The sequence below is a fragment of the Nomascus leucogenys genome, chromosome 12 (assembly GCF_006542625.1).
Source record: "Nomascus leucogenys isolate Asia chromosome 12, Asia_NLE_v1, whole genome shotgun sequence".
NCBI lineage: Eukaryota > Metazoa > Chordata > Mammalia > Primates > Hylobatidae > Nomascus > Nomascus leucogenys.
The window spans coordinates 12,366,340-12,391,211 of record NC_044392.1 but is presented as its reverse complement, the minus strand read 5'-3'; the positions used below and the strand labels follow the sequence as shown (position 1 = coordinate 12,391,211).

The following is a 24,872-nucleotide window of genomic DNA, read 5'->3' as shown; positions in this document are numbered from 1 at the left end:
ACAGCACTTATTATCCTAATTCAATCCTTGTTTACTCCATAAAGATAGGGAGCATGTCTGTCTTACACTGCTCTGTATCCCCGATACTCAGCACAATTCTGACTCCTACCAGCACTCATAAGATATTTCAAGAGTGTGATGAATGAACGATTTCCTAAATCTGACTATACCCAATCTTTCTCTCTTGGGATCCTAACAGCCTCTAAAAGTCAATAACTTTATTACACCCAGGGGCAGAACTCTTCAATCTCTTTACCTTCTGATAAAATTTTCAGAAATGCAAATCAGGAAGTTAAAAAATGCTTAACTTAGGCCAGGCGCAGTGGCTTACGCCTGTAATCCCAGCACTTTGGGAAGCTGAGGCGGGTGGATCATGAGGTCAGGAGATCGAGACTATCCTGGCTAACACGGTGAAACCCCGTCTCTACTAAAAATACAAAAAGTTAGCAGGGCATGGTAGCGGGCGCCTGTAGTCCCAGCTACTCGGGAGGCTGAGGCAGGAGAATGGCGTGAACCCGGGAGGCGGAGGTTGCAGTGAGCCAAGATCGTACCACTGCACTCCAGCCTGGGCAATGGAGCGAGACTTCATCTCAAAAAAAAAAAAAAAAAAAAAGCTTAACTTTTGGCTGAGACTCCCAGGATTGTGTGTCTTGACTTGAAATTACTTTAGCTCTGTACTGCTCTATATGGTAAAGACTACTATATGGGGCTACTGAGCACTTAGAATGTTGCTAGACCAAAACGGGATGTGCTATCAGTGTAAAATACAACACTAGATTTTAAAGACTTGGTACCAAAAACAATGTTAAACATCTCACGATGTTTTGTATTTTATTACATTTTGAAAATTTGGGGAGTTTTGGGTTAAATATATAATTAAAATTCATTTCATTTGTTTCATTTTTTTATGTGGCTATCAGAAAATTTAATATTACACATGTGGCTGGCTTTAGATTTCTACAGGATGGTGTTGTTCTAGACTATCTGCCTAAAAGGTATGCTGTATTTCCCCACATCCCTCCACCTCCTTTCACTTTAATCTATAATGAAACATCCTCTAAACTGTTTCATAGTTTTTCTTGTATTAATATTTCTGATTGATCTTGATTGATATTTCTGATGCATGGGCTATTCTACCACCTCTGTGAACATGACTATTTTAAATAAGGCATGGTTTCCTACCACCATATTCAATGTTGGGTCTTACCACACCAAATCCCAGTGAACTGGAGATTTACCATTCTGTGGCTACTTTATTATTTATACTATGAACAATATGGTTAAGAACACAAGGACTGGAGCCTGGCCATCTGTTTTGGAGTCCTGACTCTAATACTTAATAGCTGTGTAACTTTGTTATTTATTTATTTTTTTTTGAGATGGAGTTTCACTCTTGTTGCCCAGGCTGGAGTGCAATGGCATGATCTCAGCTCATCGCGCAACCTCCACCTCCCGGGTTCAAGCAATTCTCCTGCCTCAGCCTCCCGAGTAGCTGTGATTACAGGCCTGGGCCACCATGCCCGGCTAATTTTGTATTTTTAGTACAGACAGGCTTTCTCCATGTTGGTCAGGCTGGTCTCGAACTCCTCACCTCAGGTGATCCGCCCACCTCGGCCTCCCAAAGTGTTGGGATTACAGGCGTAAGCCACTGCGCCCGGCTTACTTTGTTACTCTTAATATCTCTGTGCCTCAGTTCCTAAACTAAAAAAAGGAGATGATAACAGTGTCCACTTCATAGGGCTGAGGATTAACTGATACTGGTAAAGAGCTTAGAATGGTGCCGAGCATGCAGTATGTATGCAGTAATGAATACTATTTGTATCATTATACACATCTCTCACCCTTCCCACCTACTAATATATCGGCACCTTTCCTGGTGGTGGTGTTTTATCCAAATCTGAGATTTTAAGCTCAGATCTTCTAACTCCAAACTGCTACTTCCTGGATGAGTGGCATTTGAGTAAGGTACTAAATCTTTCTCATTTTTCAGTATTCTCCTCTGTGAGAATGCCATCTTCCTTGCACAAGTCTGAATGACACAACATATATAAGGTTCCCTGCATGTTCCTTAGCATTTAACGAATATATCACATGACCTTTCTGGTTTATTACATGTGATCCTCACAAAACACTATAAGACAGATATTTCATAAAGAAGGAAACAGGATCTGCGAAGACTCGCCTGAGGTTGCACAGATTAGCTACATGACAGCGCCAACATTGGAACGAGGTCTCAGTCCGACTCAAATGTTTTTTTCATGAAATTAAAGCTGTTTTTCTAAAAGCATGAGCCCTAGAACTAAATGAATCCATGCTGTTTACGGCATTCCAATGCCTAAAGAAATGCAAAAACCGGCAAAGTAAATCTACTGCCGTGTTGCCCACTGGAACTGCAACAGAAAGTCAAAATACAAGTTTTGTTAATACCACTATTAAGTCAAAGAGTCGACGACGCGGATGACATGTCAGTAAACAAAACAAAGCGAAGAGTTACTTCTTTAGCTCCCCGAGGAAACTGCGGACCGCGTCCCATAGTCCGCAGCGGTGCCACAGTCGGGCCTTCCGGGCTGGGCTGGTCCCTGCCGAGGCTACGCAGCCCGGCCACCCCCAGACCTAGAGGAGGCCAACGCCACGCCTGCCCGCCGGACCCTCCCCCTCGGATCTCCGGGCCCAGTGCTGCGCCCGCCCGCCCGCCCCTCACCTCCGGCTCGGGGCGCTCCGAGGCCATCACACAGCCCTCCAGCGCCGGCCCGGGCCAGTGAGGGTGTTCCACTCTTGACCCCTGACCTGGCTATCTCGGCACCCAGAAGGAACCGGAAGTCGGTGGGAGGTCCGAGTTCCAGTTTTCTGATTGGTGGACGAAGCCTTCTCTTAGGCGTTTGCTGACTGGAAAACCGGAAGTGGAAATCGTTGCTGCCGCCTGGGCCGCCGCAATGCAGGTGAGAACTGCGTTGGGCGTACTAGCGGCTGGCAAGCTTCGGGTACGGGGACCGAGAGTGGGCTGGCTAAGGAGAATGAAGAGTTGGGACTGAGAAGAGAGGGCAGAACCCACGGCTGATAAGGGAACGTGGGTTGGGGGGCGAGGCTAATTGGAGAGGGAGCGGCGGAGATCAGAGGTGGGGGTGGAGCTTGCCTGACCGGAGACAGTCGGGCTAAATCCGGAGGGAGGAGGCAGCACCGATTTGCTTGGTGTGGGAAAGGATTAGGTTGTAATACGGGGAGGCTGAGATGCAGTCTAAGGAAGACGGCTCAAGAAGGTGGTGGGGTGGCTCAGGCCCTGTCCTAAGCTGCTGGATGGAGGCTGTTGGATGCCGATATAGCAGGGGATCTAATTGGAAAGAAGCCCAAGCAGTGAGGGAATTGTGGGCCGCGGTGGCCGAAAGCTAAGCAGCTTATAATCAGAGGCCATGGTGGAACCCAGGATCAAGTTCCTGTCAGGCAGGTTCGCAAGACAGTTTTGCATCACTCTTCCCAGCCTGTGCCCTATAGTTGTTAAGGGTGAAGAAATGGAGTAAAACAGGAGACCACCACCGATGGGAAGGAAATGCGTTGCAGACCCCCAGCATTTTAATTTGTTTGTCCAGTGCTTAGAAGCATGTGTGGTTTTTGTTTTTCATTTGTCACTTAGTTTCTTGCAGCTAGTAGTCTCAATAAATGTTAATGGGTTGACCGAGCTTGTGAAAGAGGCACGGAAATATTGACACAGAGATAGATGAGTGCATATGAATTCAGCAAGGAGAAGGTTGAAACAAAATGATGAGAGCAGATGGAAAGCTGGAGTCGTTGGTGCGGGGAGGGAAAGGGGAGAGCAGGGCTGGTATTCAGAAAAGTCTTCATGAGTAGGCAGATTTCCCAGAGACTGACAAGACAGCCAGGCTCACAGATGCTAGGATGGAGGAAGCTGGAGTGCATGTGCTACAGAGGTGCACATGAGAGAATGATCTCCTGGCATTAGGTCTGTCGAAAATGTCTCAGTGAGGGAATGTAGGGTGTACCTAACACAGAGAAAAACGAGGCATAGATTAGGAGGTGATGGGGAAAAGGAATCAGTTGGTGGAAGGACTTGGGGTCAGGCAAAGAGGTTGAAAGGTCTCAGGGTTGATGCTGTCTATAACCCAAATACCAAAGATAGAAAACAACCTGGCTATCCTATACCAATGAGATCCTGTGTTACCTGACTGGTGTTGCACACCATCTCCTTGGCTTTTCAGCCCTCCTTTCTGTGTGTCATACTCGTTTATCTGGGTAACCAACCTGTTCCTATTGGTGCAGAGAGAGGAGAAGCAGCTTGAGGCATCATTAGATGCACTGCTGAGTCAAGTGGCTGATCTGAAGAACTCACTGGGGAGTTTCATTTGCAAGTTGGAGAACGAGTATGGCCGGCTGACCTGGTAAGAGTTGCCAGGGCAAGCTAGGAAGGGCTTATGCGTGGGGGGGCCTAGCCTCCTGATGAATAGGACATTTCTAATGATGTAACCATTTATCAGTTTGCACACATCTTTTGATTTGGAAAGAGCTGAGTTTCCTAACATTTAGCAAGTGGCTTCCATGGCAAGGAAGTAGAGAAATGCTCAGTTTCCTAACCCAAGTTCTTTCTAGCTTTCAATTCTTACCCTTTGACTTCTCTGGTGAGGAGGTCCTCCCACTACAGCTCTATTTGTGCTGGATCTCTTGCCACAGATGTGGCTGAGTCTTTTAGAGCCAACCTACTCTGAAGTGTGGATACTATTTCCAGGCTGGAAAGGAGGCTTTTACCCGGTTTCTGAAGTTTTAGTTATAACAGTGTAGCCCTGGTTCCTATTTTGCCACTGTTCCTCACCCCATTCAAACAATGAACTGGATTTTTTCTACATCTGTTTCATAAACTGAAACTGCGTCCCTCTTTCATATCCCTGTCATCCCTGTTAGTCTGTTCCCACTTAGGCTAGTCATAGGGCTATGAGACTTTTGGAGGTGAATCCGAGTGTTCCTAGCCTGAAGGAACTAGGACTATTTTACCAAGAACCACCCAGGGAAGGGGTACAACATTCTGACACCTTCTTACCGCCACCAGGCCATCTGTCCTGGACAGCTTTGCCTTGCTTTCTGGACAGTTGAACACTCTGAACAAGGTCTTGAAGCATGAAAAAACACCGCTGTTCCGTAACCAGGTCATCATTCCTCTGGTGTTGTCTCCAGACCGAGATGAAGATCTCATGGTAAGAGGAGAAAAAGAATACAACTTGGGAAATTAAGGGGTTTTTTAGGCTTCTTTAGTATTTAGGGAAATTAAGTTATTAGCTAAGAGCCTAGAAATAATTTTGGAGGCCTTGCTTTTTGTTCTTCTGAAGGCAGGAGAGCCACTCCCAAATAGTGCTGTAATAAGCTGAGGGGTATGTCACCAAGGCTGATACCTTTCTTCTCCAACATCTGTCTCAAGTCGCAAAGTTTGCCCTTTTGTGACTTTGTCTATTCCAGTCTTTGAAGCGTGGCAGACAGTGATAGTTTAATTTGCCCCTAGCTCTGGTAGAGATAGGGATGTGAGAAGACACAAAAAATGAAGGATGGAGTAAAGGAGAGTGTGTCCTAGCAAACTAGATATTATGTCTCAGGTTGTATTTTCCTTGAAAATGCACTGTTTGCCTGTGGATGGGACTGTATATCAGGCCAGATAGAATCTTCTTGGAGTACATAGTAGGATCAATAAAACCTGTGTGTTACAGCGGCAGACTGAAGGACGGGTGCCCGTTTTCAGCCATGAGGTAGTCCCTGACCATCTGAGAACCAAGCCTGACCCTGAAGTGGAAGAACAGGAGAAGCAACTGACGACAGATGCTGCCCGCATTGGTGCAGATGCAGCCCAGGTTTGACTGAGTCACTGCCTTGCTGCCCCATCCCCATCCCATCATGAGAAGCTAGGCATTACCATTCCGGTCTAGTAGGGATGCATAGTTGGTTGCATCTAAGTTGCTTCTGGCAGAACCCAAGGAATAAATTTCTCCATATCATTTCCTCGTTACTCTAATCTCTGCACAAATTTGTGTGTTACAGAAGCAGATCCAGAGCTTGAATAAAATGTGTTCAAACCTTCTGGAGAAAATCAGCAAAGAGGAGCGAGAATCAGAGAGTGGAGGTATGACGGGACTGGTGGTTAAACAGAGAAGGAGAGGTGTATAAGATCACTGGAATGGGAATGGTTGTTTTGGGAGTAGTGAAGTTAGGACACAAGAGTGAACTGCTTTAGGGTTTGCATTCATTCTGTTAGCCTTTTGTATTTAAGGCTAGCACTGAAGCAGGTGGAGGAAATGGGCAAAGTAAGAAGAGAGAATTCTGAGATAGGCTTGGGGGTCCTCTGGCTCTTTTTCTGGGCTGTGAGGGAGTCTCGATGTTGCTGAATTCAGAACTCCAAACCCTGGCACTCATGCTGGTCTTCCAGCTGCCACGTTCAGTCATGCATCAGAAGCATACTTCAGGATCCCCACTTACTTTTTCTTCAGGTCTCCGGCCGAACAAGCAGACCTTTAACCCTACAGACACTAATGCCTTGGTGGCAGCTGTTGCCTTTGGGAAAGGACTATCTAATTGGAGACCTTCAGGCAGCAGTGGTCCTGGCCAGCCAGGCCAGGCAGGAGCTGGGACGATCCTTGCAGGAACCTCAGGATTACAGCAGGTGCAGATGGCAGGAGCTCCAAGCCAGCAGCAGCCAATGCTCAGTGGGGTACAAATGGCTCAGGCAAGTCAACCAGGTAAGGTGGCAGGGGTTGAAATGAAGCTGACTTTGAGCAGGGGAGTGGGAGGGAATAAGCGAGATTATCTGGGCTTCCAGCATCTCTAGACCTAGAGGTTTTCTCTATTTCTCCTTTGCACTGTGACCCAGGAAATAATTTTCAGAAGTAAAAAAATCTCATCTGAGACTCTGCAACAGGCACCAGAGAGTGAGGAAGAACTTTGAGTAACAGAAACTGCTCTAATTTCTCATCCGCATCTCACATCTCTGTGTCAACTATCCTTCTATCCCATTTATTCTGGTATTAGATATGTTGTCAGTGTCTCTTGTTAGGTAGAGAAATCAGCAGTCAGATCTTAAGACCATTTGGTAGGTGCATCAGGAATTGACACGCAGGCCAGTTTTCCAGTCCTACATGTGTTCTTTTCTCTGTATCCTGCCTCTCTTGCTCTTGGCTTCCTGCCTTCTCTCCTACTCATTTTTAGAACGGTCTAGATGCAGGCAGCTAGAAGAGTTGTTTCCTCCAAGCTGTCTAGGAAAAGGGACAATTAAAGAGAGATTCTTCACTTCTTATGATATAAAAAAAGAAGAAAAACAATGAGAGAACATAGTACTCTTTTACCTGTGACATTAAATGGGAGTCACACAGGTTTAGCTATCTTTTCTAGGACTGGATGAACAGACTGTTCTCCCATGTCACTTCTTTCCTCCTGGACACCTTCAGGGAGACAGCTGGGTGAAGAATCATACTTCTGACCTCTGTCAAACAGGGTCAGATGCCACAGAGGTTCTGAGATGATAGAGGAAGTGACAGAGGGAGGCTGAGATACCACATTTCTGATTTGTCACGAAAGTCTTACCTTGCTTGAGATGACTTTTTTCATGTTCCTTTCAGGGAAAATGCCAAGTGGAATAAAAACCAACATCAAGTCGGCTTCCATGCATCCCTACCAGCGGTGAGTGTGGCTGGCAACCTCGACTCCCTGGTGCTCTTTGCAGAGTTGGGAAGTGAAATTACCTTTTGCTCAAGGCTCACCTAGATGGGTACAATAAAAAGAACATGGGCTTTCAGCAGCAGACAAATCCCACTTCCACCACTGACTAGCTGTGTGACCTTGGACAAGTGACCTAATTTTTCTGAGCCTGTTTCTCATTTGTAAATGGTGATAATACCTACCTCATAGGGTTGTTGTGAGGATTCAAATGAGGAAATGAATGTAAAGCACTTAGCACAGTATATGAAATAATGGGTATTCAATAAATGATAGTTTCTACAGATCCTTCTCCCCACCACCCTCCACAGTCCTTGATCCAGAACTTACCCTGATCTGATACTGCCTCACGTCAATAGTGAGCTGATGGACACAAGATCAAATAAGGCTATGCTTATTTTGTGCTGCCAGAAACTGTAGCAACCTCTGTGTTCTTAGAGGCACACTGTCTTTTCAGGCCCTCCTGCCCAGGTTTCATTCTGGCTATCCCTCTAAGGTGCAAGGTGAAGAAGCTTCTGGGCCAGGAAGAAAAAAAAAAAAAATGCCCACCTACAGCTCTGGTGAAGCTTGGGCCTGCTCTCCTTTCTATCCTCTAAGGAGCCAACTTGGCTTTTACCTGGCAAATAGTCATAAAGTCCCCTATCCTTTACCTCACCCTATACACACGAGGCTTTCTCAGGAAGTGGCTCTGCCAGGCAGGACTATGTGGAAAAGGGTTTTTCCTTAGCACATGAAAAAGCCCCTTCCCCTGGACTCATGTTTCTTACTTTGGAGGGAGAAGGGAATTGCACTTCACACTGCCATCAGGGTTTAGTTGACCTCATAATGGTGCCCAGTTTCTCGACTTTGGACAGGATGGCTTTCCTTCATTTCCCTAATCCTGTGGCCCAAATGGTGGACCAGATTGATGGTGGGAGGGGGCAACCCCCAGTAGCTTTGCCTGCTTTTATAAAGTTGAACAAAGTGAATTCAGACATTCAGGCTAACCTGCCTTTCTTAGTACTCCTTTGTTGGCATGCGCAGGGGTTGAGTCAGCAGAAGTGGACCAAAAGATTCCTCTGAATAAAGTTATTTAAATTGATGTTCACTGGCTCAGGGTTGTCTGACAGTAATTTATGAGAGCACTACATAGGGATCAGAGGGGCAGTTTCAAGAGTGCTGCAAGGCAGTTCTAATTTGTTCTCCATAAAAAAATTTCTGTATCTTTAATTAGCTTTGATCTAAAAATCCTGCAACTTCCCTCCTGCTCATACCTTCCAGCTGCCTTTTTTCTGTTCTCTTCTGTCACACACTGGTACTTTGGCATTTGTTCAGTGCCAAACAAAGTTCTGCCAGGCTGTGGCAGCAAAGGACTGGAAAAGTGGTCCCAGATGTCACATCTGTTACCATTCCATCAAGATGAGGAATGGTATCCACAAAGCTCACTGACCACAATACATAGCAGTAGGGGAGTCTGGTCACCAGCTCTAAGGCAGTGCCAGACCTTTCCCCCACTTAAACTGTTCTGGCTCATCAGCCCACTCAGGTGTTCTTTATCTTCTCACCTCTTCCCTTCCCACTGGAAATGTCAGTTAACTGGCATATTGGGTAGAGTTTGAGCTGTGCTTCTCTGAAACCCCTGGAGCATCTTTTGGTGACTGTTGTCCTTTACTCCACCAAAAGATTCCCTCCTATTGAATGGCACCAACCCCAAGTTTTTTTGTGTCCCAGGCAAATACTGACTTCATCCCCACCATACTATTAAAATGGATTCCTTGTCATACAATAATGGAAATATCCTCTTGCCCCAACAGGAACATATGCAGGATGTCACCTACATCTTGTTGCCCTAAGCAAACACTCCTTCCTCTAGAGGGACTCCTCTACATTCATCACTGTAGGAGCACATGCTGTTGTTTTTATCCCCCATCCTCAAATCATCTGGAGTACACAAATCTCAGTAGTGTCTCCCACTTTGGGGTCCATACAGCCTAGTAAATGCCTCAATAGAGAGTATGTATCTCCCACCCCTAACATACTCATTCCCTCAGGAGGGAATACATATACAGTTTTCCTTTGAAGAAGGGGACATAACCTATTTACTGGCTCAGATTTAGGATTTGCAAGAGGTGACTATTGGCCTACTCTGGTAACATTCCTCTGTTTTTGCTGCCCTGTTTTGCTTGGAGATCATGCTTTCTCCTATTCTTGGGTCCCCTGGAGAAAGAGATTAGGCCATTGTCTCCTAGGTTTGTGTCTAGGATGGAGAAAGAAGCAGCAGCTGTGAAATGTCAAAAGCTTACTACAGGACAGAGTTCATCCTGCTGAAGGCGGAAGCTTATCCAATCAATGTCAGCATAAGGCCCATTTCCTAGGACCTCTCCCTCTCCAGCCCTGCCCTGAGCCTGGGATTCAGTCATTGCTGAACCTCTCTTTTGCTCATTGTGCCAGTCACCCCATTCTGTTCCCCTTCTAGTGTTTATTCCTCCCTACTTAGCTGGTGTACCTCATTCAACCCTGTCGTTTTTTGGGAAACAGCCAAGATAGATAGGTTGTAGCCAAGTGCTCCTTACAACTCCATAATGGGTCCCAGCATTAGGATTGAGCTGGAGGGGGTGTAATTGCCCACCTCCTGTTGTGCTGCCACAGAGAAGCAGCTCAACTCTGCAGGAATGCCCCAGTGCAAGGCTGGTCCCTTTTCCCACCCCCTCTCACCTCCCCCAGGCAGCTGGAAACAACCTCTCCCTTTGTCCGAGCTTCTTGTACAGAATAATCCTCCTTATGGACAATGTATTCTCTGTGCCCTGTGGACACAGGAGCTGTGTAAGCTGATCCCAGCACCAGGCAGGACGGAGGCTGAGTCCTTCCAAACGCCCACCCTGGGTCAGCTCCTGATTACTGTCCAGATGAACTACGAAGGGGTGTACATTCTCTTCCATCTGCGTTTCCTATCTGCTCCAGAATTAGGGGAATAGCCTACTGAAGTTTAGCATTGGGCCAAGAGTAGGAACGGGCTGTGGTCCTTTTCTGTTCAGTCTTGAGGGTTCACAGTGCCTGTTTATTGAGGCTCGATGTGGCTCTTGCCTGGAAACCTCAAACACATGGGGACTAACCCTTGGAAAGGGCTTGCCACTGTGCAGATGGGGCTTTATGATTGGAACAGAAGGCAAACTCCAACCCATCTGACGGGACCATGGTGCCCTATCACTTCAGCATGTGTTTTGTCCCACAAGACAAAGTTCCTTTCTTCTTCCCTTTAACCTCTATCTTTTTTTTTTGAGCTCCATGTGTCACTGAGGCAGCTCTTGGGTTCCTGTTGTGGTCTCTCAGTGAGTCACATGCCATTTGGACGTGGCAGCTTCCCTAAGTACATCGTGGACAAGGCACCTCACTTCCCTAAGCCTCAGTTTTCTCACTTGGTGATCCCAGTGATCCTTTTTAGGTCTAAAGTCTGTGGCAATGATTTTCAAACCCATTTATCCCCAGGCATTTTGTTTGGTTTTGTTTTCCTTGGTGCATGACTGTTACATAAATAGGCCAAAATTTTCCTAGATCAGCCCCTAAGTCGCTCAAACTCATATAAACTGTTCCTGAAGTTCCCTCGCTGTCACCTACACCTTAACATACCTACATCCTTCTAGACCATAACCTTGAAACTGTTTTCTAAAACATTTTTCTCTAAGTGAAGATTCATCAAAGAGATGGTAAGTTACCACAAAGTTATCACAAGTTACAAGTTCTGACATACCTTTTGTGTTAGAAGTCACCCTCCCCCTCTCAGACATCTCTCTCTCCTTGGGCAAGATACATGTACCAAAGAGACTCCTCCAGTATAGGCAATAAATTATACTTTTTCCACATGAAGATAACCTTTCCTACTGAATCAAATATAAAGTGCCTTGGGATGCTCGTCTTCCTGTGTTTTCTCTGCCATTCCACTGCTTTCCCTAATTCTCACCCTAATTTCCCTAGTTTGTGGTCATTTTGATTCTTCATCTTTTCTTGCCCACATTCCCCACGTAGATATCCTTTGTTCATTTTTTTTTTTTTTTTGAGACAGGGTCTCACTGTCATCCAGGCTTGAGTGCAGTGGCACAATCACCTCTCACTGTGATCCTGCAGCTCAAGTGATCCTCTAGGCTCAAGTGATCCTCCCACCTCTCAGCCTCCCAAGTAGCTGGGACCACAGGCATGTGCCACCCTGCCCAGCTAATTTTTAAATTATTATTATTTTTAATGGAGACAGGGTCTCTATGTTGCCCTGGCTGGTCTCAAACTCCTGAGCTCAAGCCATCCTCCCACCTCAGCCTCCCAAAGTGCTGGGATTACAGGTGTGAGCCACCACACCCAGTCTATCCTTCATTCTTTTTGCCAATTTCTCTGGGCTACATTTCATGGCCTTAGATAGTGGCATTTTAGTGTCTCTTCCGTATTAAAAGATCCTTCTTGACCCTACATCCCCTCCCACTGACTCACTCGCAGCCATGCTCTTGAAACAAAGTGCTTAGAATCATTGTTTCTTTTACCTCCCATTCACTTTTCAACCCCTGTGTTTGGGCTTCTACTTCCACCATTCCTCAGAAACTCAGAGATCACTGTTGACCTAATGGCTAAATCCAGAGTTTTTTCAATCCTCATAGTAATGTATCTGCAGCATTTAATGCTGACCATTTCCTTCAGTCTCTTTCTCCCCCATGGCTTCTATGGCACACGCTCTCCTTGTTCATCCCCCTATCTGGCCATTCCTTCCATGCAGCTTTTGGACTTTTATACTTCTGCCTGCTTCTTAAATGTTATTCTCTAGGACTTGTCCTTAACCCCCTTTTCTTCTTATTCTACCTGCTTTCTGTGACCACCACTTTTATGTGCATAATATAAGTGAGTTTTATTTTCAGCTCAGACCTCTTTGCTGAGCTGCAGATTCCTGGTGGATATCTCTACCTATATGATCCACACCTGGTTGAATGTCCCAATCCAGTTATTCTAGCCTACACACCTGTTTCTCTTCTAAACCAGGAATATGGAAACCATTCTAAACTATTCTCCCTTTGGGTCCCCAACCCCCTCATACCTAATCAGATACTAAATCCTACCAATTCTGTCTCCCCAGTGTCCATCCACCTTGTCCTACAGTTTAGGCTCTGGGCCTCTCTTACTAAAAGTATTGTTCAGACTCCATATCTCTAGCTGTGCCCACTCTAACTCGTCTTCCAAAAAGCTATAGATAGGTCTTTCTAAACTGCAGATCTGATCACATTACTCCCCTGATTAAAATCCTTTATCTCCAGTCCTGCCCACTTTAACTTGTCTTCCAAAAGGCTGCCAGATAGGTCTTTCTGAACTGCAGATCTGATCACATTATTCCTTTGATTAAAAGCCTTTTGATAGTTTACTCCCAATGTAGGGTGGGTGTGCCAGACATACTGAAAATCACAAGATAAAATCTTCCTGGAATGTTCATTTTAAGGGTAATTTAAAACAGAATACACATTTAACATGTATTATTATTTTATTATTTTGAGACACGGTCTGTCTCACTGTCACCCAGGCTAGAGTGCAGTTGTGCGATCTTGGCTCACTGCAACCTCCACCTCTCAGGCTCAAGCGATCCTCCCACTTCAGCCTCCCAAGTAGCTGGGACTACAGACATGCACCACCATACCTGCTAAAAAATTTTTGTATTTTTGGTAGAGATGGGGGTATATGGACAACATACCTGGTGGGCGAGTTGGTAGGGGTGGGTGTGCCAGGCATACTGAAAATTACAAGGTAAAATCATCCTGCAATGTTCATTTTAAGAGTAATTTAAAACAGAGAACACACATTTAGCATGCATTATTATTTTATTTTGAGACACGGTCTCACTGTGTCATACAGGTTAGAGTGCAGTGGTGCGATCTTGGCTCACTGCAACCTCCATCTCCCGGCTCAAGTGATCCTCCCACCTCAGCCCCCAAGTAGCTGTGACTACAGGCGTGCACCACCATACCAGGCTAATTTTTTAATTTTTGGTAGAGATTGGTTTTGACACATTGCCCAAGCTGGTCTCAAACTCCTGAGCTCAAGTAATCCTCCTGCCTCAGCCTCCCAAAGTGCTGGGATTATAGGCATGAGCCACCACACCCAGCCAGCATGCATGCATTATTAAGAGAAAATAGTCTTCAAAGAATTCCTACTAGTCTGAACAGCTTCAGACTAAGCCACCAGATTCCCTAGGGATATTTATTTGCTCTGTTTGGCCATTACATTTACTTCATTGGAAAAGCTTAAAAAATAGCTCAGATTTTCTGGAAAGGCAAGTAAGATTCTGTGTGATGCAGCCCCCTTCCTCCTTCTTATTGTCATGCCACCCACTCAATTCCCAAGCCATCCACATCGCTTGCAGTTTCCTGAATGTGACAGCTTTTTCAAACCTCCATTCCTTTATTCCCACTGTTCCCTCTGCATGGAACAGTTTGCCCTATCATTCTGTCTGATGAATACCCAATCATCTTTCAAAAATCAGCTCACAAGTCGCCTCACTCTCGCCGGTACAGTGGCTCACGCCTGTCATCCCAGTACTTTGGAAGGCTGAGGCGTGAGGACTGCGTGAGCCCAGGAGTTCGAGACCAGCCTGGACAGCACCGGAAGACCCTGTCTCTACTAAAAAATCGGCCAGGTGTGGTGGCACACACCTGTGGTCCCAGCCATTTGGGAGGCTGAGGTGAGAGGATCGCTTGGGCCTGGGAGGTCAAGGCTGCAGTGAGCTGTGATTGTGCCACTGCACTCCAGCCTGGGCAACAGAGCCAGACCTTGTCTCAAAAAAAAAAAAAAAAAAGTCACCCCTGTGTGAAGTTGTGAAGTTTTCCAGTAACCCACAACTCAATACCACTCCCACCAGGTAAGATTAATTACCTCCTCTTTTATGCTCCACATTTGTACCTTGTACAAACTTATTCTAGCTCCTGGTGCACTTTATTGTCTCCCAGGTTCAAGCATCCTGAACTTTGAATCCAGCTCTTCCACCTGAGAACTGAGTGATCTTAGGCAAGATAATGTGTGTGCCTGGCATACTATAGCATCTAGCCCATCATAAGCACTATAAATGGTAGTGCTACTATTATTATTACTATTATGATTTCTTTGTCTTTGGAGAAGTAGTACAAAATAACATTTTGATTTAAAAAGCAGGTTTTCGTGTCAGACTGCCCCAGCTCAAATCCTAGCTGTGCTACTTACCAGCTATGTGGCCTTGGGCAAGTTAGTTCACTTCTCTATGCCTTTGCCTCCTTATTCCTGGGGTCGATAATAATGGCTATTTCATAGCGTTGCTGTGAGGTTTAAATGGGTTAATACATATAAAGTGCTTAGGATAATGCTGACAACAGTAGAAGCACAATACATATTATCTATCCATAGGGTAACATCTGGGAATCTCTGCTCTCAGTGATTGTTGCTTGAATAAACGATTCAGCAATTCCTCTAAGAGGTCATAACCTCTCCTTCCCTCTGCAGCTCCCCTGTGCTCATGTCTCAGGAGCTTAGCCTCAGGAGACGCTTTTTGTGCATATTTCATCCCCCATGGTATCTCCCTAGTAATGTGCAGAGTAGGTACTGGAGCATTTTTATATTGGATTACCTGACATGTTAAGTCAATTTCAAATCTAGTTTTGTGAATTGTATTTCTCCCACCTACATTGTTGTTGCCTACATTCTTTAAGAAATTGTGTCCTTTTGACTTGAGGCCAAATGATAAGACCTCTCACCTGAAATACTCTTTTTCATGCCTTCTGAACTGTATCTCTTCCCTGTCTAAACTAGCTAACCACTCAGTTCCATAGTTTTTCTACAGTCTGTCCCTAAAGGAGGCCCTTCACCACTCATAGCTTTCTCTGTGCGGTTGTGATGAATTCTTGCCTCGCTTGTCTGTGCTTGCTAGGTCGGGCTCAGTTCTTCGTGGGTGGCTGTGTATAATTCACTGGAGATCAAAACCGGAGCTCTTTGGTGCCATGCTTGCCTCTCTTCCCGCCACATTGACCACCAGTCCTTCAGACTGTTTTGTCATGGCATACTCCATGACTCTTGCCACTTTGCCATAAGTGCTCTCAGCTGTGCCATAAGGAAATAGCTGGGAGTCAGGTGTTGCCTCATACCTCCGTGGCTTACGCATGCTCTGCCCTATGCAGAATACCCTCTCTCTTTCCTGCTCCAACCCCCTTATTCACCTGATAAACAATTCATCCTTCCAGTTCACATGTCACCTACTCCTGTAAAGTCTTTACTACTGCCTCCCCTGTACACTTGACCATTCTTTTTTTTTTTTTTTTTTTTTTTTTTGAGACGGAGTCTCGCTCTGTCGCCCAGGCTGGAGTGCAGTGGCGCAATCTCAGCTCACTGCAAGCTCCGCCTCCTGGGTTCCCGCCATTCTCCTGCCTCAGCCTCTCTGAGTAGCTGGGACTACAGGCGCCCGCCACCATGCCCGGCTAATTTTCTTTTTGTATTTTTAGTAGAGACGGGGTTTCACCATGTTAGCCAGGATGGTCTCGATCTCCTGACCTCGTGATCCGCCCACCTCGGCCTCCCAAAGTGCTGGGATTACAAGCGTGAGCCACCGCGCCCGGCTCCACTTGACCATTCGTAAACTGTACCTCTCCTGTGCCCTGTACGCACTTCCATTCTAGCACCCATAGTTCTATTGCAGTTTATTTTCAAGTTCATATCCTGGTTTGGACACTTACCCATTGTGTGGCCTTAGAAAGTTACTTCACTCCCAAGAACCTCAGTTTCCAGCTCTATAGAATGGGATTATAGTACCAACTTCAAAGAGCACCTTCAACAAAACATATTTAAAGTTAAATTTAAATCTTTAAGTAGCTCTTAATTTTCTACCAGATAAAGTCCAAGCTTCTTAAAAAGGCTCTTCAGGCAAATAGTCAACACTCAAGTGGTAACTGTTAGTCTCTTTTACTTTCTCCTGAGCAATCTCATTTTTATGTGATGGTCTAGTAGACTGGATTGCAAGACATTACAATTAAACTAGCCTAATCAAAATTACAATTAAACTGGCTTAATCAAAAAAAAAAGGAGAACCAGCTGTATTTGGGTTATGTGGATGCCTCTAGGTAGGCTTAGAGGCTCAAATGTTGTCTGGACTCTCTGTCTCTGCATTTCTCCACTCTACATTATTAGAACTCATCTCATGGGAGAGCTCTGGTTTTGCCTGGATTATGTGCCATTAGGAGCTTGGACTGGGAGGAAGTAGGGGAGAATACCAGCATTAATGAGCCAATGGGGTAGGGAATTTCTCAAAGGAAATGAAAGCAAGGGATGGGAAAGTTTCTGAATACCGCCAAAACTAGAGCTACCACACTCTAGTCCACTTTGTGTGGTCTCACCTCTGTATAGAGAATCCTCACATTTTTTTCTCAAGCTCCGTCCTTTCTCCTGAATGCACAGTATTGTGTTTTAGATTGCTTGTTGAATGGGCCATCTCACCTCAAACTCAGGATGTCCCAAACTGCATTCATTTTCTCCATCCTGCCCCACCTGAGTTATCCATCTGGACATCTGCTGTCAGTTCTGGGTCCTCTTTCTGCTATATCCCCTTTTCTTCCTTCTCACTGCCATTCTTCTAGGTCAGGCCTTTGTTATGTCACACCCAGACCTCTGAGCTGGCTCCCAGCTGGTATCCCTGCCTTCTTCTGCTTTCCTCTTGATAATATACCTTACTGTTGCCAAGTTTGTCTTTTTTTCTTTCTTTCTTCTGAGACAGTCTTGCTCTGTCGCCCAGGCTGGAGTGCAGTGGTATGATCTCAGTTCACTGCAACCTCCACCTCCCAGGTTCAAGCAATTCTCCTGCCTCAGCTTTTCAAGTAGCTGGGATTACAGGCATACGCCACCACACCCACCTAATTTTGTATTTTTAGTAGAGATTGGGTTTCACCATGTTGGTCCAGGCTGGTCTCCAACTCCTGACCTCAAGTGATCCACCCACCTTGGCCTCCCAAATTGTTGGGATTACAGGTGTGAACCACTATGCCCGTCCCCGAGTTTGTCTTTTTAAGGTATAGTGGGGATCATATCAGCCTGCCACTTAAAATCTTCAGAGACAGGCCAGGCGTGGTGGCTCACGCCTGTAATCCCAACACTTTGGGAGGTTGAGGCGGGCGGATCACGAGGTCAGGAGATCGAGACCATCCTGGCTAACAGCAAAACCCTGTCTCTACTGAAAATACAAAAAATTAGCCGGGCGTGGTGGCGAGTGCCTATAGTCCCAGCTACTCAGGAGGCTGAGGCAGGAGAATGGTGTGAACCCAGGAGGCAGAGCTTGCAGTGAGCTGAGATCGCACCACTGCACTCCAGCCTGGGCAACAGAGCGAGACTCAGTCTCAAAAAAAAAAAAAATCTTCAGAGACACCTCAATGTAAAGTAAACTCCTCAGTTTTTAAAATTCAAAACATTTCATGATCTGGGGCCACTCATTAACCTTCTATCATATGAAGGCCTTTCATTAGCCATAGCCTTTAGCCCAAGGGTCCCCAACCCCTGGACCATGGACCAGTACTGGTCTGTGACCTGTTAGGAACCAGGCCGCACAGCAGAAGGTGAGTGGTGAGCATGTGAGCAAGCATTAATGCCTGAGCTCCGCCTCCTGACAGGTCAGCAGCAGCATTAGATTCTCATAGGAGCGGGAACCCTATCGTGAACTGTGCATGCAAGGGATCTAGATTGTGCACTCCTTATGAGAATCTAACGAATGCCTGATGACCTGAGGTGGAACAGTTTCCTCCTGAAACCATCCCCTTGCCCCTTGCCCCTTGCCCCCCACATCACCACAAGCCCCCATCCTGGAAAAATTGTCTTCCACAAAACAAAACTGGTCCCTGGTGCCAAAAAGGTTGGGGACTGTTACTTGAGCCAAATGGAATCCCTTGCAATTCTCTACCTGTCCTGTGTTTTCCTATATCCATTCCTTTGTCTGTGCTTTTTCCTCAGCCTGAAACACCTGTATTGCTTTCACCTTACCCAGTCTGTGACCTTAAGCAAAGCATTCAACCTCTGATTCCAGTTTTTTTTTATCTGTTAAGAGGTGATCATAGAACTTACCTTACAGGATGGAAACATTTGAACATAGGGAATGCAGCTGGCTTCATCCTTGCCAGAAAAAGTACTAATAGAATAATAAGCTTCTCATTCCCCTCTTGGTCCTTCTCACGTGTCTTCTGGATCTTGCTAACTCCCTTTCCTCCATCTTGATAGCATCCCCTGGTTTGCCCCCTAACAAAAAGCCTCTCCTTTTTTCTCTCTGGAGCTTTTCCTGCAGGTTCTATCACATCCCTTTCCCCCTTCCTAAGTTTCTTTTGTTCAGTTCAATGAACAGTGAATGATACCCATAGTATGTAGGCACTGGTTACCCACTGATAGATCAGACGTTGGCCCTGACCTTTCAGGGTTCCAGGCCAACTCTCAAATTCCAGAAGATACACAGAATGTTTGCATGCAGTCTTTCCCCTCTGCCAGCCCGATGTCTTTCCAGCCCTGGTTCCTTCAGCCAAGGTCCCAGCCTGCTTCGGAAGAGGATACCAGCTAGCTGGCTGGGGCCCAGGGACGTGCAGAATTATTAACTGGCAAACCCTTTGCCCTCATCTTCACTCTCTCGTCCTCACAGGCTAACCTTCCCATCAGCTCTTCTGTGTGGGTACTGTGTAGGAAGTGTCCTTTGTCCTTTACAGGTTGGAGAATGGAGAAGCTTGACACAGCCCCCAGGAGGCTGCTTCCATCTCCACCTGCCAGTTCTGTTGCCCCTCAATCTGGACCTTCAGTTCCTATTCGTAGCTGATACCCCGTCTCTTATTGTCTTTTCCCTCCACTCTTCCGCTCACTCACTCATGAACATGCAGGCATACCTTTTCCATTTTTTTCCTCATTGCCATTTCTGCTTCTCTATCCTACCTCCATTTAATATTTGTGCTGAAACATATAAAGCCACAAAAAATCATGGGAATTGAGTTCATACAGATAGTGGTTTTCAGGCTGAACTTTTGGAGAAACAACATCCATGGTTTATCTTCTTGAGAAAGAGGATGGAGACGGGCCCTTTGAAGAGCAGTAAGTGAGGAGTGAGTCAGACAGGGTGGGACCCGGAGGAAGTCGCCACCTCATTTCCTATTAGTCAGGAAGGCTCCATGAAAGGGATGGAATTTTAGTTGTTGGACTGGGTTTTCTTTCCCCACTACACCTGGCCTTCATCCTTATCAAATCTATGAGTTCCTTGACCTCTTCAGTTTATCCAGTTCATCAATGTACCCTTGGTTTAGTTTCATCTACTCAGCCTTCACTGAACCCTCTCCCCAAGCAAGGCCTTCCATCTCGCTTCCCTGCAGATCCCAAATGGTCCTATTTCTGCTCTCCTGACTCCCACTCACTTAGCTCTGCTGGAAAACATCACAGCCTTCTAAACTGGTACACTCCTTATGGTCTCCCACCCAGCGGGGCCTTCCACTCTGTTCACCAAGCTTTCCCAGCATTCCATCATCAGTTACTCCAGACTGTACCACTTCCCTACAATTCTTTATCCCATCACCTACCCATCCCTCATGTTCAACAAATACCTAACATCTGACTGAAGGAAAAAATAGACTCCTTTAGACAAAACTCCCTCAATTCCTCCCATTCCACTGACGAACTTACTTATTTCCGTTCTCCTTAGCCAGAGGCTACCCTCTTCATGTGTATGCTGGATCCCATTGTCTCTCTCCACATAGCATATAAACATGCTTCAGCCTCTTCCCATTAAGAATGACCATCTAGCATCAATGTGGAGGTGAGAGCCAGGCACTGATATTTTAAAAGCTCCCCAGTTGATTCTAGTTGCAGCCAGGGCTGAAAAACATAAACAGAATAAAATCCAGTCTTCTTACTGTGGCATACAAGGCTCTTCATAAACTGACTCATGCCTACCTTTCTTGCCCTCCCATATGCCCTCTGAAATGGAGTAATACCAAACTACTTAGTGTTCCCAAACCCACCACATCTCTTGCTTCTATGCCTTCACATACATGCTTCGCTCCGCTTAGAATGCCTTTCCCTGCTTTCTAGAAAGTGTCCTTTTTTTTTCTTTTTTCTTTTCTTTTTTTTTTTTTGAGATGGAGTCTCACTCTTGTTGCCCCGGCTGGAGTGCAGTGGCACAACCTCAGCTCACTGCAACCTCCGCCTCCTGCCTTAAGTGGTTCTCCTGCCTCAGCCTCCCTAGTAGCTGGAATTTTAGGCGCCTGCCACCAGGCCTGGCTAATTTTTGTGTATTTTTTAGTAGAGACAGGGTTTCACCATGTTGGCCAGTCTGGTCTCGAACTCCTGACCTCAGGTGATCCACCCACCTTGGCCTCCTAAAGTGCTGAGATTACAGGCGTGAGCCACCTCACGCGGCCTAGAAAGTGACCTTTAATGCTCAATTAAGTGTCATTTTTGCGTCACCTTTAAGAATTAGCCTCCACACTGAGTTAAGGTGCCCCTGCACCCCAGTGCTTTCATAACCCTCTGGGTTTATCTCTATGGGAACACTCACCACATATATAATTGTTCATCTATATGTCTGTCTTTTCCATCAGACTGAGTGTTTTGCAGGAACCCCAGGGCCATGAAGATGCCATTTGGTAGGATTTGGGGCTAAGTGGTCTATATCAGATATTTGAGCATCCACAAGTATTTGGCAAACATCCATTCACTGTTTGCCAAACTGAACAAAAGAAACTCAGGAAGGGGGAGAGTGGTGTGATAGAACCTGGGACAAGAGCTGAACAACTGTCTTTGAGCATGTTCATTCATGTAGTCTGTCAGCATTTATTGAGGGCCTGCCATGGTCATTTACCAACGTGGTCCAGGTAAATAAAAACACAGTTGAAGTTTCCTGTCACTACTGTGTTTGGCCTCTGGGACAGTTTCATCATCTATAATAGTCCGCTTTGTCTCTAGTGCACTCTTATGATGGACATTTAATCCAAAATCTCTCAATAGTGCTCTCACAACAGTGGTTTGCACACAGTAACTGTTTAGGAAGTGTTATTAAAAGAATGCTCATGAATCTACATATAAGTATGTACCTTCCTGATATTTTGGGCACTTTCCCACCTTGTCCATTAAATATTGAGACAGAAACAGTGCTAAGCACTTTACATATGTTATCTCCTTCAGTCTTTACAACAATCCTATGAGATAGGTACTCTTATTGCTCCAATTTTATAGAGGTTCAGCAACTTACATAAGGTCACACAGGTACTAATTGGAACATTTAAACTCATGGCTTTGGAGTCAGGTGTGAACCCGAAGTCATTAGAGTATACCTGGAACACAGGCTTTCAATAAATATTTATGGACTCCGTGATACTGTTCCCAAGGGAAATGGAAAGGCTTTCTAATTCTCATTGTCCTCTCCACTTGACTCTGGTTCCCTTGGCCTCTCTTTCTTTCCCACGTCATCCCATTCACACTAACATTCATTCAACAAAGGTAGAGGGCCAACTGAGTACCAGATAACGGGCCAGATGCTGGAGATACAGAGATGACAAAACATGGCCCATGCTGAGAGGAGCTTATAGTTTTGCAATGCAGATAAGCAGATAATTACAATTGTGGGAGCAAGAGGAGGGAGTGATTTACTGCCTAGGAGACCTGACTGTTCCTTGTGCTGAGCCAGGGGGCAAGGTTTGAGGGTTGAGGGGGGTATGAAAGATGCTGACATCCTCAGGGAATGGTTAAAGCACCAGGTGGGGCCCAGGAGAGTGTCACAAGTAGAATGAGAGGACAAGGCAGGGACCAGATCAGTTAGGACCTTAGTGTTGGAGCCTTTTAAATAGTGAATTCTTCTGCCATTTCCTTTCAAGGATGGGTACTAATAGGCTGGGTCATATCTGTACTTTGGCTCAGACCTCTTACCTAAACTCTAGGACTAAACTTTCACATAGCTATATCCCACCATTTGTGGAGTCATTTATTTATTTATTTAGAGACAAGGTTTCTATCATTCAGACTGGAGTGCAGTGGCGTGATCTTGGCTTACTGCAACCTCCACTTCCTGGGCTCAAGTCATCCTCCCACCTCAGCCTCCAGAGTAGCTGGGACTATAGGCATGCATCACCATGCCCGGCTAATTTTTTGTATTTTTTGTAGAGCCGGGGTCTCACGATGTTGCCCAGGCTGGAACTTGTGAGCTCAAGTGATCTGCCTGCCTCAGCCTTACAAAGTGCTGGGATTACAGGTGTGAGCCACCATCCCCAGCCTATCCTACCATTTATGAACATCTTTTTTTTTTTTTCTGGAGACGAGTCTCACTCTGTTGCCCAGGCTGGAGTGCAGTGGCACGATCTCGGCTTACTGCACCCTCTGCCTCCCAGGTTCAAGCAATTCTCCTGCCTCAGCCTCCCAAGTAGCTGGGACAAGAGGCGCACACCGCCGTGCCCGGCTAATTTTTTTCTTTTGTATTTTAGTAGAGATGGGGTTTCACCGTGTTGCCCAGGCTGGTCTCCGAATTCCCTCTTTTTTTTTTTTTTTTGAGGTGGAGTCTTGCCCTGATGCCAGGCTGGAAGTGCAGTGGCTCCATCTCGGCTTACTGCAACCTCCGCCTCCCAGGTTCAAGCAATTCTTCTGCCTCAGCCTCCCGAGTAGCTAGGATTACAGGCATGCGCCACCATGCCTGGCTAATTTTTGTATTTTCAGTAGAGACGGGGTTTCGCCATGTTGGCCAGGCTGGTCTCAAACTCCTGACCTCAGGTGATCTGCCCGCCTCAGCCTCTCAAAGTGCTGGGATTACAGGCGTGAGCCACCGTGCCCGACCTTTTTTTTTTTTTTTTTTTTTGAGACAGTCTTGCTCTGTCACCCAGGCTGGAGTGCAGTGGTGCGATCTCGGCTCACTGCAAGCTCCGCCTCCCGGGTTCACGCCATTCTGCCTCAGCCTCCCGAGTAGCTGGGACTACAGACGCCCGCCACCACGCCGGGCTAATTTTTTGTATTTTTAGTAGAGACGGGGTTTCACCGTGTTAGCCAGGATGGTCTCCATATCCTGACCTCGTGATCCGCCCGCCTCAGCCTCCCAAAGTGCTGGGATTACAGGCGTGAGCCACCGCGCCCGGCCTTTTTTTAAAAAATGTGTTTATTTTCCTTGCGGAGCAGGGCTGCCCCATAAGCAGTGTGCCCAGAGTAGCCCAGATTCCCTAATTCTGTCCGCACTTACACCATCCAATCCTACAAGCAGTTATTAGATCGTTGTGTGCCAGGGGCCGCTGGAGGTAGAAATTCCATTTCACTAAAATCTAGTCCGTCCTTTGCCCCCACTAGATGAGTCCAGTTAGTGAGTGTGGAGGTGGGGGCTGGGGGTGTAGAATAGATAAATAAATATATAGCGAGCCAGTCCAGCTGTCTGGAGGAAAGCTCGACATTGTCCGCCTCCTCCGATCCAATCAGTTGCCACATCTTTGGTCAGGCTGGCTTTCTCACCTGGTCTCCTTTGTGTTCCCTCCTCCCACTGGCTGCCAAAGTGATTCAGCCAGATAGACTGCAAGCCCCGTGAGTGCAGGGACGGTGGGTGGTCCATAAACGTCTGATGAACTAATGATACAAGCCTGATAATAGTCTCCTAAAAAATCTTTACTGTTTCTCCTCTACTTCTAGAAAAAAAATCAGATCGCCCCATTTGGCCTTCAAGACCTACTACATTCAGCCACAGTCAGCTTCATTTCCCTTTTTTCCTTTCACTACCTCGAAGGCCAGTTTAGCCAGTGATTCACTATGCTTGCCCCGGGCCACTTGTATCCTCCCACCTCCATTCCAGGCAGCCCTCGCAGCAGATCCTAACGCTTGGGGCTCCTCCAAGTGTACAGGCTCGTGAGGCTTCCCTCCCGCTAAGAGCAGTGCGCCCTCAGCACACGCAGTGTGGTCTCGCCCGCCGCTCTGCGCTCACCCTGCAGGAGAGGGAGCTCTTTGAGGGCAGCCGGCCGAACCCTCCCCCGAGCCCTGAGCTGGGCCTGCCGCCACAGATGTGCAGTCCTGCCGGGGAGCAGTCACCCGGGGACAGGGCCGGGCCCCGGGCTGCACGTCGGGAAGAGACGGCGTGCTCCCGAGTGGCCAGGCCGCTGCAACTGGCCAGGGCGGGCCCGGGCGGCGAGGGAAGGGGTGGGGAGCCCGGGCCGCGGCGCTTCCTGCTGGGACCCGGCGGCCCGCCCCTG

General features: G+C 46.6%; 2 protein-coding genes across 12 annotated transcripts in view; one reads left to right on the top strand and one right to left on the bottom strand.

Annotated features, from left to right (window-relative positions):
* Nucleotides 1-2,798, bottom strand: part of SZT2 (SZT2 subunit of KICSTOR complex) — a 60,603-nt gene extending 57,805 nt beyond the window's left edge. For 5 of the 6 annotated variants that reach the window (XM_030823670.1, XM_030823672.1, XM_030823671.1 and 2 more), the window contains exon 1: nt 2,702-2,798. In XM_030823670.1, the coding sequence (XP_030679530.1) occupies nt 2,702-2,728 (27 nt within the window). In that variant the 5' untranslated portion in view covers nt 2,729-2,798. The remainder of the gene's footprint in view (nt 1-2,701) is intronic. The other variant, XM_030823674.1, reaches the window with a different exon arrangement.
* A 96-nt stretch (nt 2,799-2,894) lies between these two features.
* On the top strand, nt 2,895-24,845 carry MED8 (mediator complex subunit 8). 6 transcript variants are annotated; one of them, XM_030823666.1, is made up of 8 exons: nt 2,895-2,939; nt 4,273-4,391; nt 5,054-5,198; nt 5,703-5,843; nt 6,031-6,112; nt 6,477-6,725; nt 7,602-7,662; nt 24,319-24,844. In XM_030823666.1, exons 1-8 carry the CDS (start codon nt 2,934-2,936, stop codon nt 24,533-24,535), a joined length of 1,020 nt encoding a protein of 339 aa, XP_030679526.1. In that variant the 5' UTR covers nt 2,895-2,933; the 3' UTR covers nt 24,536-24,844. The 6 variants fall into 6 exon arrangements, with proteins under 6 accessions (XP_030679526.1, XP_012366780.1, XP_003278668.1 ...); XM_012511326.2 differs by lacking the exon at nt 24,319-24,844 and adding an exon at nt 8,156-8,785; XM_030823668.1 differs by lacking the exon at nt 2,895-2,939 and adding an exon at nt 2,947-2,981 and having other exon boundaries at nt 5,094-5,198; nt 24,319-24,845.
* Nucleotides 24,846-24,872: the final 27 nt, after the last annotated feature.